Source organism: Parus major, chromosome 8 (genome assembly GCF_001522545.3).
Source record: "Parus major isolate Abel chromosome 8, Parus_major1.1, whole genome shotgun sequence".
Lineage (NCBI taxonomy): Eukaryota > Metazoa > Chordata > Aves > Passeriformes > Paridae > Parus > Parus major.
The window spans coordinates 20,819,604-20,834,237 of NC_031777.1; the positions used below are offsets into that span (position 1 = coordinate 20,819,604).

Genomic DNA, 14,634 nt, shown 5'->3' on the forward strand with positions numbered 1-14,634 from the left:
GCCGGGTGAGGAGGGGCGGGGAAGGCGGGCAGGGCCGGTCACAGCGGCCGGCGGGGCGAGCGAGGCGCGGCGTAGCCGGTAGCGAAGCACGGCGAGGCGAAGGCAGCCCGGCGGTGGCGACGCTGCTGCCCGTTTAAAGCCAGGCTCCAGCCAGCCGCTGGCAGCTGTTAGCCGGCGGACAGCTGCCGTCCTGCCCGGGCCCGGCGAGCCCCTCTCCCCTGGCGCGTTTACCGTCTCTGGGGCAGCGCCGAGTGCCCGGGGCTCCGCGGGGCTCCAGCCGGGACCGGCGCTTTGCTGGCCTCGGGACACCCGGCGCTGTGGGTTTGCTCTGCGGCGTGCCGGGAGGACGCGGTGCTCGCCAGGCCTCCGCGGCCAGGGCCGTGCTGGACTCGGTTGTCCGAAGTGGGCAGGAGCGGGGCTAATGCTCTGTCACGGCGTGGCCGTGACCCCCCGCCTCTCCGGAGTGGCAGTGACCCTTGTGACGGGCAGAACAGGCAGATGTCTGGGGTGGGTCTTGTTTCACTGGTGTGCTTTGGGGAACGCGTGTGTTTTAGCTTGTGGAGAGCATGGCTTGGAATCTGTGCGTTATGGTGGGTATGGGATTGCATGTTTTGGAGAGGATGCCCGTTGGAGGGAAGGTGGCTCCAACCTCAATCTGTTTTTCTTTCTCAGGTCATGTAGAAGAGCAGATTTAATGTGAAGATGGGACTCTTGGTGTTTATGCGTAACCTGCTGCTAGCCCTCTGCCTCTTTCTGGTACTGGGATTTCTGTACTATTCTGCTTGGAAGTTGCACCTTCTCCGTTGGGAGGATTCAAGTAAGTAGGAGAACGGTGCAACTGTTTCCGGGCTTCCTAAAACGTCTGTTAAATAGTTGCAATCGCGGTGAGATGGTTCTGATTTAGTTGTATTAAAGGGATGTGATTAAGCCCACTCAAATGCTAGAGCTTTTAGTATGCTTAAGGGGTCGAATTTGTGACTACCTAATGCTCTTTATGGCTTTACTTTTATTACTGGGTACAAGAGCAGGTTCATGCTTTATAAATCTAGTATTAGAGGTCTCAGTTCTTGGAATATTCTGCTAGTTAATGATTCCTAATTGTCAGGATAAAGAATTTGTATGATGAGGCTTTTGTTTCCTGAATCCTCTGTGCATTTTGAAATATCTGAGACAAGTTTTGTTTTTTCTGTCTGGTGAATTTTGATTTCTTTCTGTAATCGTATATCCTGGTTATCTCATCATCTTACTTTGTCCTTCAGAAATCCTCATCTTCCATTTATCTTCCATGTCGTTATCTGCCAACTATCTGTCATCTAAAGGATGTCTCCCAACCTTTTTAAGTCTAAAGAGATATCTGACCTCATTGAATACAATCTGAGGATTGTACTGTGCAGTAAGGCCATAGAAGGTTACAGTTGCAGCGAGACAGAAATCAAGCTGAACTTTGATTGCTCTTGGTTTTGTTTGTGTTGATTTTGCCTGCATGCAAGAACTATTTATTGAAAATATAAAAACAAGAAAACAATTCCCTCCTCTACCCTACTGCCCAAAACACAAGCCAGCCTTCCTTGCAGCTGTTCCACAGGCTGTTTGAAATGTCTCAGAGCTGACTGTTGCTCCCTGGAACAGCAGCTGAGAAACACTGATCCAGAACTGACAAGAAACCACTGGTCAAATTTCTTCTTTGCTGTATTGCATTTTTGTGGATGATGATAGAGGTTTCTGCTCCAATGCTTCTTGAACTTAGCATTTTTCTACTTCTATGTGCTCCAAATCTGTTGTTATGCGCTCCTAAGAAGTTTTGCATGATGACTTGGATATGACACTTGTGCTGATGCACTGATTTTGACAGGACAACTACTAAGGGGCCTTAGACTAGAACAGGTATTGTAAGACTAAATTTGTAGAAGGAGATGTATAGTGTTTTTCTGAGCAGGGATTTTTTTCTTCAGGTTTGTGCTTCAGAGAGAGAGTTAAAAGTCTTATGAGCTTCTGAAAAATAGCACTTTTGTTGACTAGGTATAGAAAATACTTGCTGTTTGAAAAGAAATACAGTTGTGGTTAAAAGAACAGTTTTGCCATATCTGCATGATGATAACAAGGTGATCTGTTATGAAATTATACCACCTACTATCCTTTACTTCCTTTACGCCACCAGGAAATCATGTTGGACTTCCCAAGGCCTGCAAAAAAACCTTTCATGCCACAACTTGTGTGTGATCTTTGTTACAAATGAAGAAGCAGCTATGTGTTTATGTGCTATGAACCAGGGTGCTGAGGAGGATTCTAGCTTTCTCCAGTCCTCTTCGGATTTTGTGCCTTTAGCTGTGTGTGCTATTTGTTATTTTACACCATGTCAGTCCCTGGGGAGTTTTGTGGTAACTTTGGGTTGCAATGCAATGTTGCAAATCTGTGTGCAGACACTGTGGATTTCTATAAATGGAACACTTTTACCTGGAAAGATGACTCTAAGTTGCAGCCTAGTTAGAGTGATTTCCTTTGAGTGCATTGGCAGATTTTGAGTACCCAGGATGTTCTGACAGGAGCACTGTGAGATACCGTAACAGACCTTTGGTTTGGTGTGTGTGTGTCTCCCTTTGTCTAATCTTTGTGTAAAATGTGTCATTAATTTATTCTTGGAAGTTGCATTGCTTGCATTAAGCTTCTTCAACATGTACAAAGAGATTATGCTAGCTTGAGGATTTAGTTTACTGTTCTTTATCAGTTGTCCCAATTGATTTAGGCTGAAGTGCTCCTTCTAGACACTTTAGTGGATTGTGTCTTAAATTTTGGATGTTCTTTGAAATATTAGCATAAACAGCAGTCTAGCATAAAGGGGCAGATGTTACTTTTGAAACAGTAAAAATGGTACCTGTTTTCAGTTGATCTTCAGACTTTTTTTTGTGTATTAAACCCCATTTTATTTATCATGCACTTTAACACAGGAGGAACTTAGGCAAATTTCAAGTACAAATTTAAAACCCCATTTTGGGAAACTTGATACAAAGAGTTAATATTAAGCTTCTATAAATCGGCATTTGAAAGTTAACAAATAACAGATTTTAATTACTTATTTAACTACTATTAGGCTTTCTTGGCAATGTGTAATATGATACAATGTATAATGATGCAATTGTACTTTGTATTTGCAGAAGAGGAGTCGGGCTTAGTTATGTGCACCAGACAGGTGGTGCGTGATAATTGTTGTGATTTTATTTCCTGAATTACAATGCAGTGTGTGACCTTGTAAATTTCCTTAAGATTGATATGATAATGCTGATGTCCCCAAAGGCAAAACTAAGTCTGTTGTGTTAATTTTGGGGTCTTTACTAAACAAAGACTATTGATTTTGTGTGAGTTATCTTCTTATGAAATTTTTTTCACTTTTCTTGTGACCAGTGCCTTTCATCTGTTTAATAGTGACTCCCTAGCTTCAGCAGTGAAATTCATCTTTGTTCTGCTCTTTGTGCTAGAGGAGGTATGAAACTAAGCTGGTCCTGACACCTGATACCCTTGCAATCTCTTCAGAGACTGGTTTTAGTAAACAACACCTGAGTTTACTAATGGAAACAAACAAATTTGTTGTAGAGTATGGTGGAAAACACTTGATCTGCTTATTTGCTGCTTGTGTGGTTTGTTCACTTAATGTTTTAGAAGATGCCTGTGCCTATCATTGTAATGGATGAATTTGAATGGTAACTGTGTAAAGTGGTTTACTGTGTAAACTGGTCAGCCTGACACTTGGATGTTTGTGTATTTAGCTGCTAAAGTAAATTAATAGCTAAATTATATTGTTTATATATACATCCAACCTGTACAAGAAAGGAGGCTAAACTTCAAAATAGACTGAAAGATATACATAAATATTTCTCTTAATGTTCCCTAAACATTAAATGTTCTTCACTTAATGGTAAATCTGTCCTCCTGGAGTGATGCCTTAGTGAGTACTGTGAGATTATTCTCCTTCCTGTGTGACTCTACACCTTGCCAAAATACAAAGGGGAATAGGAAATAATTAATTCTCTAAGGCTTATCTTTACTGTCACAAGAATAGATTGAATTCCGCTAATGTGAACTAATTAACATTGAATTAAGTTCAACTACTTCTATTCAAGATAAACCTCCAGTGATTGCTACCCCTCTCTCATCCTTTTAGTGAGTATCATGACTGGCTACTCTTCCCCAAGCCCTGTTTCATGTTGGTGTCAGAATATTGTGAGTTCTCAGAGCAGCAGCAAAATACAAAAATAAGGGGTGTAATGCTGAATGCAGAAGAGCCCTTGAGTTCTGGTGATTGTTTGGTTTAGGACAGAGGTAAGATTTCCTTTTTCCTGATGTTTGTAATGCAGCTTCAGTCTCTGAGGTAGTGATAAGAGATGTGTGCCGTCCCTGCACGTTCTTCCCAGGCAGGCAGTAACGGTGGATTCCACAGCTCTCTGGTGAAGTGTTGAGTTGCAGGGAGGTGTGCTGAGCACGTAGAACTGATAATGATGTGGGAGACAAACAAGGAAATAAATAGTTTGTAATCCGGTTTGGCTGTTCTGAACATTCTAGAAGGAATTTACAGGAGCAAATAATTTTACTGCTGTTCTTTGTGTTTCTGGACACTTAGTTGTCAGGGGATCTTGCACTGTAGTGATGCAGTGGTAGTGATAGGAGCAGGCTTCGAAGGTCATGAGACATGCATTGCAGCCTCTTTCCTAGTAAATTCCCATCCTATTCCTTCCCTGATGCATTTGGCTCTGAGGAAGGAAGATGTTATCTGTACCCGTGAGAAGATCCAGCTCCTAGGAGGGTGCACTGTTGTCTTTGAAAAGTGTGGTGGGAGATGGAGTCTTGCTGACAGGGCCTCCTAGGTTTGCTTTAGCGGCTAGGAAGAATGCATTTTTATGTGTAACAAAGTTACTAGTGATGTTTGTTACTTAACCTAACTTTTGCAACTTCAAATGAATTGGAAGGAAGGAATGATTCTATTAAAAAGCATCCTGCCAATGGAAATATTGGATTTATTCCCCCAAGGCAGCTTTTGCTTTTTCCTTCTCTCTCAAAGTATTGAAATGTACTTGAGACAAGGACAGTGTGATTCTCTTTTCTTGTTCTCTTTTGTGTTTCTCTCTACATTAGCATTGAACTAATTTAAAGAAATATATACTCTGCGTGAAGTAGTTTTGCCAAAACCCACGTTAATACAATTTGAGCTTGTCAGTTTGAATGTGGTTTTTGAAACATCTCCAGGTATGTTCTGTTGATGTCTCCTTAAAAAAATCAAGTCACTATTCTGTCATCTGTTGCTCTGTGTTATTTTCAACTCTAATTCTGGCAAGACAGGCAAAGAGATAAAGCTTTGGGAAGAGAATTTCCGAAGGTATTTCAGGACCCTTATCCTTTTTACTTTTTTTTTTTTTTTTTTTTTTTTTTTTTAATGTCTGTTTCCAAGGGAACTGTGGAGACATAAACAGGCAAAACTGACTCACTTCTGGTTGCAGGTTTTTAATCTGCTTGCATTTCCATGGAAACCAGTCATGCAGCAAAAAAGGCTGAATTAATCAAAAGCAATCAAACCTTTATTATCTTATTATACAGTATTTATATTAATATTGATATTTTTTTTTCTCTTTCAAAGTGAAATGGTAGTTTTGTCAATTCTTGTGTTAAAGTCTAACATTGTACTGAGAAAATGGATCTTCTTGCAAGGGTTTGGAAAATGTGTACTCTTTCTCAGGTGGCTAAATCCTCATGGGTGTGTGGTGGCACCCAGGGTGGGTGGGTATGACTGTTGTGTCTTGGGTTCCTGGGAGTGCCATTTGTTCTGCGTCAAGGGAATGGATCTTATGTACGCTGACATCTGACTTCTGTTCTTTGTTTAATGAAGGACCAATGAAAAGACATTCAGTTGGTGTGTGAACAACTAGGCCATGAAGACAAACTTGTCCTCTTTGTGGAGAGTCACGTAATGGTTTTGTGTTGTCCTGTGACTGTCCTACTTGCCTTTGCCAGAAGATGGGAATGCAGGAGTGCTCCTATAAAAAATAACAACTCCGGGCCAGCTCAACTTGGCTCTGGGACCATAAATCTGATGAAAATGGTTTGAGCTGGGATGGCTGAATTGATGGTTGGGTGGCTGAGGGAGCATGTTTTTTGAAAAGGCACTCACAGTGCTGTTGTGAAGGACAGCAAGCAAATGGTGATGGTAGCAAATTTAATTGCTCTCTGTGGTGTTAGCTTTAGGGGGGTGTCTGTGTGTATCTATTCTTTAAAGCAGACTTTATTGTTGTTGCCTCTGCTTCCCAGGCTGGAAAGCCTAACCTTATGGGCATTTCTTTTTAAAAAAAGACTGTTTTGGACAGTATTATGCAGCACTCTAAGCTTCCTGAAACAGTTGGGGTTTTTTTGTTGTTGTTTTTTGGGGGTTTTTTTGGTGTTTTTTTTGCTTTGCATTAAAAAACTGGGTACAGCACTGAGATGGATTATTATTATTACTGAGATGAATTATTTTATTTGAGTTATTAGGAACTTTAAGGTTTGTTTCATTCACTTGGCTGTAGTTTGTGTTAGTGCTGTACTCTTTGCACCAAAATTGAGAACAAATTTTTAAAAAGTTCTCATAACATACATCCAGCTACAGTTTTAAGGATCTCTTTGATAGTTTTCAGATGCTTTAGGGATTTGAGGATCACAGTAATGCTTTTTTGAAATGCTAAAAATAGCAAGTAATGTTATTGAGGCAGCAGTGAATATTAGAAACGAAGATGTAAAAATAGAAGTTAAAACAAGAGTTGTCTGGTAAAGTAGCTTAAATTTTCTAAGATTTCTCATATTGGGCTGAAGTATTCCACTTGTGTTCAGCTTGAAACTTAAAGCTATAGTGTACTAACTATGGTGAATAATACTCTTATCTGTGCAGAGCACAGGAAAGAATTTATTTGGTGTCCAGAAATTGCCACTGCTCAAGTTACTTTGTGCTCCCTCTTAGCCTGCCAGAATAAGGAGCATGGCTAAACTTAAACTCCAGCAACTCCAGGACACTCAGTTGTGGTAGTATCTTTCACAGCTGTAATTGTGCCAGCTATTTCTCTCTTGGCTGGCAGCTGATTGCTCTTGCTCTGGCTGCTGGATGTAACTGCACAGAACTGCCTGCCCGGCTCACCCGATGCAGCTGCCTGTGTGCCACCAGGACAGAAGAGACAGTCTGCTCAGTGAATGGGAATCAGAACTTCCAAGACTTAAAACTAAAAAATTCACGAGTGCCTCTCTGTCTTTTAGAAGGCAGCACTTCACAGGACAGACAAGGAGCATAGGGGAATGAAAGTACCTCATCTTTTTCTGATCTGTTGCTGCTTATTTACTGAAATACCCAGCATTACTTTATGACCCTGCTGTGTCTCCAGGAATTTCGAGTGCTGCTATAATGTTAACAGTGCAGGACAAAACTCTGCAGGGGCAATGAGAAATGATGCATGACAGAGCTGTTGAAAGAGGGATCAAGTATAACGTGCCTTGTCCTTGGGATTTCTCCAGAGGAGGAAACTCCCTGAACATTCTTCTGGCTTTAGGAGCATATCAAGGAGCAGGTTTAGTGAAGGTCATTAAGGGCATAGCAACTTGAGCATGTTGCAGCTCCAGGGGTGGCTGTAACATTGTACTTGTACTATCTTCATTTGGGCTTTCTTGGGTTACTGTTTTAGTTCTGGGCAAGTGCTGTCTTTTTAGCAAGATTGAAAAGTAAGGTGCAAGAATACTTCTCCATCTCCTTGCTCAATGCTGGGCCTTAATTTTGCTTTTAAAAATAGTAAGTTGCTCTTGCTTCTCTTGACAGTGTCTGTCTTGATGCTGTTTGAATCCCTTTCTATTCCTTCCTCTCTCCATTTGTGTTATTACCTGATAGGTACAATTAAGGAATTGCCCAGTTTAAAACAGTGTGATTTTTGTTTGTTTAACACAGTTGATCTCAGCCTTAGTGTTTCACTTGCTCAACTTGTGCATTTTCTCCTTGGCCTCCCCACAAATTTTTGGGAAGGGTATGTTCCTGTGACTTTGGATGGGTGGATTGGGAGAGTGTTCATAATGAACAGTACTCAGTATCTAACATAGAGCCAAAGCTGTGTCCTCCAATACAGATTTCCAGAGGTCAAAGTCAGCAGTTTTCCATATTCTGGAAAGGTACATTGCAGTGAAAGCATTTTACCTCTAGTAGCAATTGCTCTGCAGCTGAGTGCTTTCAGAGGTGAAAGGATTTATTCATCTCAGCTGACTGTGAACCCCTTAGCAATGTGTTCAGCTGGAAACAATACCTCCTTGTGAGAGCCGTGTCATCTGTGTTAGTGAGTGGTTCTCTGCCTCTCCTCCTCGTTCTCCTCACCGTGCATCCCCCCAGCTCTCACCTGTGCCATTGCAGCACTGGCTGTAGTGATTAAGGTATTGCCAAACTCGATGGGAGCTCCCCCATCACTCATTTGATAGAATAGATGGCGCTTTTTCTGTTGACTTTGATACAGTCAGGCTGGCTTTGGGCACCTTCCACACTCATTTCAGTTCTGTTTCACATCGGTTCTACTGACGCTGGGACAAAGGAGGTAATTTGTGATTTGTCACCCATTGGACAGCCGGTGCTGCTGTGATCTGACTGTAGCCTTGGTACAGATTCTGATTGTGCCTGTCACACTCAGGGATGTTTTTCAAAGGAGATTTTTCCTAGTTACTTATCTTCTTTCAACAATGTCACCGTAACATCTCATTTTTTGTCATTGCAGTCTGGGTTTACATCACAGTGTCAGGCTGAGGCAATAAAGCAGCCAAACAACCTGGGTATGACTTGCAAGGACAAGTACACTTGGGTCATGAGGTATAGCTCTCTATGAATTATGTATCCCTTCTGCACTTCAGAAGGAATGTAATTGTGCATCCAGGCAAAAAGTAATTTATACTGTGCGTGCATATCTTGAATAGACGTTTGAACCTGAGGTAGCTGATTTCAAGTGGTTACTCCTTCATGGTACTGGGTGATTATATTGCTCTTGTATGTGTTGCTTTCCTGAGGAGGTAACAATGTGTGAAGATAATGCCAAAATTCTAGTCAGGTACAGAAACTACAGAATGTTTCTTAACCAGTTCTTGGTATTTTGCATAACCAAAGGCTTCAAAAATCCAGGAATGTATATCTCTGGGGGTCAGGATTTAGCATTTCTTGCTCAGTTCCTTAAAAAAAAAAATAAAAAAATCAGAATGTATTAAAATCAGCTCTTTCCATTTTTAAGTGCTTATCAGCATGCATGTGTTTCTTTCATATCACACTGGGATCCCTCCTACTTTAACTTGGTTCTGTTACAGCATGTCACTTTTTCACAGTTGTTATCCTGCGGGTTTCAGTGTTTGGACACTGATTAAATGTGAGTCATCAGAGCTGCAGCAGTGCAGGAAGTGTACCCCTTAATCACTCACAAAAAGAGTTAATAATTACAGAAAAGTTTAACTGATGTATTTTATAACTACAATGAGTATGCATGTTCCAAGGAGTATCTTCTTTCAAAGCACTATGAACAGCTGCATGTATGCTTTAAAAGAAGTAGTGAAAAAAAAGCTGATTTTTCCCAACAGTTGGGAAAAATGGCTTCCTACTTCTGAAGCCTTACCCTTATTGTTGCAAATTTAATAATTTATGAGTGCAATTGCATTTTTTTGTCTTTGTTACAAGTTAATCAATCTCAGAGTAACTATAAAATACTATGTAAATATTATTTCTCAGCTGTAATTGTGCCCAGCCACCCTAATAAGAATATGTACTGAGGGACATTTCTTAGGATGAAGGGTGATGAATAGACTTGACTCAGGCAGGCAGAGGAAGCTGAGGCACAGGAAAGTCAAATTTTTCTACGTCATGCAGCAGCTCAAGGGCAGAGCTATGAATAGAATAAAGGTCTCAAGGTTTTTCATCTCAGTCCAGTTGGCCAAACGAGACTCGCTGTCCTATAATTACACATTCTATGTCTGTAGTTCAGGAGGGCAGCAAGATGTTGGAGTTGCTCGCTTGGGGCAGAGGTCATCTGTGGATGCTTATAAAAGCACAGGCAGTATTTTGGAGCACTGTATTGACAATAAAGCGTGGTCTGCATGGGCAGTGCTCGTGGTGTGACGTAGGTACTGTAATTAGGGTATGATGTGGCTACTGTGAGTTGCTGCTAAAAGCTGCCTCATGCAGCTGTGCAAGTGCCTTCAGAACTAAGCATACAGCCTGAACTGTTGTGAATTCTGGCCTGGGGCTTTTCAGCCTTTACATTTCCCCCATCAAAGACCCTGTACATCACACTTTCTAGCTGCTTCAATATCAGGGAGTATTTTTTTTTATAGTGGAAAAGTTTAATTTTGCTCTCCATATATAAGCACAGGACTCTCTGTTCTTCTGTTGAAACTTTAAAAAAATACATGTTCAGGCAGACTAAACTTCTAGAATTGCTGCTGAAACCATGAAAGACTGAGCTTTCAGAAAGAGAGGAATAATGAAACAGTTCAGGCTGTTTTAACCATAGCAATCACTAATGCTCTGGGTATAATTAGAAACCTAATTACTGTGAATTTACTTGCAAAGACTTTTCAGCCTTTTGAGACCTGCCCCATACAATTCTATCAGGTTCCAAGTGGAGCATGGGCGGTTCTCCATTAAGCTGCTAGGAAATTAGTAATGCTGTTTTTTTCTGTTACCACTGCTGCTATAATCTGTGTTTAAAAGTGCCTTATCTGAACAATGGAAAGGCTTTTATTATTTTTCATTATGATTCATTTTAACATTATTTTCTATATCTTTGAGTCCAGAGCTTTTGTGTTTGGGTCAGGTACTTCATTAGAAGCAAAAGCCTGAGATAATGCAATGCAAATTGAATTACAGTGGAAAAATGTGTTAATTTTGATTGAATTTTCTAATTTTGCCTCTTATTTAACAATACTTCAAATATAATTTTAATATTTCTAAACTTTTGAAAGATAGGTTTATGCATTGATTTTGATTAGGTATGAGGAAGAAATTCTTCATTGTGAGGGTGGTGAGACACTGGAACAGGTTCCCTGGAGAAGTTGTGGATCCCCCATCCCTGGAAGTGTACAAGGCCAGGCTGGGGGGGGACATTGACCAGCTTTGTTTATTACAAGATGTCCCCTGCCCATGGTGGAGGAATTGGAACTAGATGATCTTCTAAGGTTCTTTCTAACCTAAACCATTCTGTCATTGAAAAAGAGGCCTTATTCATATTAGAAAAACATTAAAGCTTCAGTACTGTATAACAGTATATTACTTCTCACTGTGTATTTTATTTCCCATGAAGTTGTTTTTATAATTACAGCATATTGTATCATAAAACAGTCTGTCCTTCATGAATAGAAACTGCCATTATCTGAAGCGATTTTGGGCTGGTGTTTTTTGACCTTTGAACATCTTGTTTCTTAATGTAGTTACTAATAAGTAACTTGAAATAAGATTTTTTTCCAATAAGAATTAAAAATAGCGTGTAAGGTGGAGCTAGGTACTCTTTATGCTGTACTCTTCTATGCGAATTACACTTCCTGTGCCGATGGATGGATGGATGGATGGATGGATAAAGGACTAGAGAAAGCTGCTGTTGTGTGGTGGATTTGCCACTCTTCTGATACTGTCTCGATGCAGATGCAGAATTCCTTCTTTGTGATTAACTCTGACGTCAGGAAATGACAATTGAGAAGTCAGAAGAACCATTAGGGTAAGAGCAAAAAACTTGTTATTGCCAAGTCCATTCATTTCTAGAAAACTTCATAATTACAGCATTAAAAAGAGCTAAGATAAGAATTTCTCACTGCAGACTTTGATGTAATTTCAGGAAATTAGGGCTACTTTAATTTTGTTTAATGTGCAACCATGTGGCCAAAAAGGTTTTGAAAAAACCCTAAAGTGTCTTGGCTGCTGGTTTTGACATAACTTTGTACTAGTGTAAGTATACTTTGCTCAGCAGTCGTGTGTTTGCTTGTGCCTTAGTAGGAAGGGAATTACCCCATAAGTAGATTTACTTATCCTTGTCCCCATTCAGTGAAAACTAATCTTTCTTCAAAGATCGTTTCTTTCTTCAAGGACCTATTTATAAAAGTGTTGAGATGGCTGTATGATAAATTTTTTCTTCTTCCTGTGTGAGCATTTTTTTTTTCATGTTTTATACTTGTCTGTTTCTATAAACAATGATATTTTTAAGGCACACTGTGCCTCATGCTTGAAGTGAAAGTTGCATGCATTTCTTTGTGAAGAATTAAGTTTTTTGCCTGGTTCTGTGCTCCTATTTTTTTTTTTTCCCAGTTAAATACTTCAGTCTTTGTAAAGACTAAATAACATGACAGAGTAGGTAATGTGAAATGTAAAAATGTAGGTAATGTGTGTACTGGAAAGTTTCTGCTGAGCTCCTGGCTAAGCAGTTTCTGCTCTTCTGGCTTGCGTTCAGATATTCTGAAAAACTTGTTTGTGTAGTGAATTGGTCCAGGGAACTGATACTGTGTGAAAATACAGGGACCTTCTCTTCCTTCTCCCTCCAGCTCTTTAGGAAAAGTTAATTTTAACCTCTTATAAATACATATTACAATATTGGATTTTTGCAAAATACTGAAATGGATGTTAAACGTTTCTATTAACTAAACTTAGGCATAGTAATGAAATAGCTGATATAGATATGTTTGTGAACGGCCTCCTTGGTTGGGTAACATCCAATGGCCATATGATGAAGACCCCTGCTACGGATATGCCAACTATCATCACCGTCTGAAGAGTGTACAGGCTAAAACCCGAGTGGGAGGTGATGGAAAGAACGGACTAAAACCACAACCGAGAGGTGTTCGTGCTCTAAAAAGGCGTTCCCGAGGAGGAGTTATGCTAAGAAGTTCTTGGAACACGTAAATTAATTTTTTAGGAAAAGTTTGAATATATATGATTGCTTATGAATATGCAATAGGCTGATGCAATAGAAAAAGTATATAAAGAGAGTCTCCGAACTAGCAAGCGTGCTCTTAGCCGAACACCAAGCACCCGGCCGTTAATCTTTGCTTTATTAGGTTTATTAGTGTTTGTCTCCTATTGTCTTTTATTAAACTTTTGAATTTCCCCAGGGAGCGAGGCTGGTTTTTGGCTTTGGACGTGCGTGGCTGCGGCGGCCGGGCCTGCAGGGCCGCCGGGCACCGCGCGGGGGCAGCAGAGGCCCGGCCCGCCCGACACCGGGAAAACGCCGGGTCAGAGAACCCACGGAAAAGCCCACGAGCAAAAACCCGGAGCGTTCTTATTGTCTTTGCAGTTACAGACCGGCAGATGCCATCCTCTGGGTGAAAATTAAGAAAACATTCCATGGAGTCATTTGGTTTTACAGTAACTTAATTTGGAGAAACCTTGCTATTTATATCCACTTATATCTAATGCTGTTGCCTATAGCTATTTTCATTATCTGATCAAGCCCCATTGTGTGACAAGTTTCTGGTTTTATCTCATGACACTCCTGTTCAGAAGTTCTTTACTAATTGATGGATTTTTTTTTTTTTCTTTTACATTCAGTTGAAATTCTGCATTTGCCCAAAGAATCTGGAGAGACTATACAGGAATATAAGGCTTTGAGTACTATGCTTGCAATCTTTCAGGGAGAAGAAAATGTAGACAAATCTAAAATTCTCAGGAGGTCAGACTTTGCTACTTAATTTATTTACAAAACAGCTTGTTCTATTTAAAGGACTTCTGCCAGCTGAGGAGAGAGAAGAAAAGTTCTTACTACTTAATCTTATCTCATGGGTTGTTGCTGTGGAGAAAATTTGGATGCTTCTAATCTTGAAAAATTGGAAGATCCAGAAAACCTGCAGATCCTTCTGCAGAGGTTGAAGTAGGAGGAAAATAAAAACACATTTGATAATTTGCTTCAGGTAGAATTTATATGGGACCTGACGATGAAAATATGCTGCAGTCCTCTGACAAGTGATGAGGGCATGTTTATAATTATTAAAACAACTACTGCTCTTAGTTTCACAAACTTTAAAGAAAGAAGTAAAAGAAAAGTTTTGGGAGACAAGTTTGTGTTAAGAAGCACATCTGTTTATATGTCTCTTGTGTTTCATGGCAAAATCTGTATAGGTGAGTTCTGCCCCTCTGTCACTGGTAACAGTCTTGGTGTAAGGACAGCTGGGGCTGCTCAGAACAGAGGCACAAGCAGCAGAATATCTCAGAAAACTGGCAGTGGTGTTAGCAGGCACTGTTGTTTCTCCCATCCTATTCTGTCTTCCTGCAGTGTGTGTGACCTTTCGTTTCCTGAGATAGATATTATCTATCTTTTTACATAATAGTGCCTGTTAAGATTTTCAGACATAAACTTGTCTGACTACTTTGCAAACCTATATGAGAGCTTCTGTTACCATCTTCACGTAGTATTGAGCTTCCAGACTAATGGTGTTGTCTGAAAAAGCACCCCTAAAGCCTAGTTAAAACATTAATGAGTTAAAAAGAAGGGGGGAAGATAATTAATATTTCTAGAAATGCTTGATAAAATTGCCCTAAATGAATGGCAAAGTATTCTATTTGTTTATGTTTTTCAGAAGGTGATTAAGAAGAGAGGGTAGTGAATGTTTAACTCTGGGTAGAAATTACATTAAGACTCTAAA

General features: G+C 40.3%; 1 protein-coding gene and 1 long non-coding RNA gene across 13 annotated transcripts in view; one reads left to right on the plus strand and one right to left on the minus strand.

Annotated features, from left to right (window-relative positions):
- LOC117244765 overlaps window positions 1-315 on the minus strand; it is an 18,848-nt gene extending 18,533 nt beyond the window's left edge. Inside the window, exon 1 of the long non-coding RNA XR_004498462.1 lies at window positions 232-315. This is a non-coding gene — a long non-coding RNA (uncharacterized LOC117244765). The remainder of the gene's footprint in view (window positions 1-231) is intronic.
- Window positions 1-14,634, plus strand: part of ST3GAL3 (ST3 beta-galactoside alpha-2,3-sialyltransferase 3) — a 188,461-nt gene that overhangs the window by 13,797 nt on the left and 160,030 nt on the right. For 8 of the 12 annotated variants that reach the window (XM_033516304.1, XM_033516305.1, XM_033516307.1 and 5 more), the window contains one exon: window positions 673-817. In XM_033516304.1, coding sequence (XP_033372195.1) covers window positions 703-817 — 115 coding nt within the window. In that variant the 5' untranslated portion in view covers window positions 673-702. Of the gene's footprint in view, window positions 1-73; window positions 591-672; window positions 818-14,634 lie in introns of those variants that run through there. The other 4 variants (XM_015635889.3, XM_033516306.1, XM_015635897.3 and 1 more) reach the window with 4 other exon arrangements.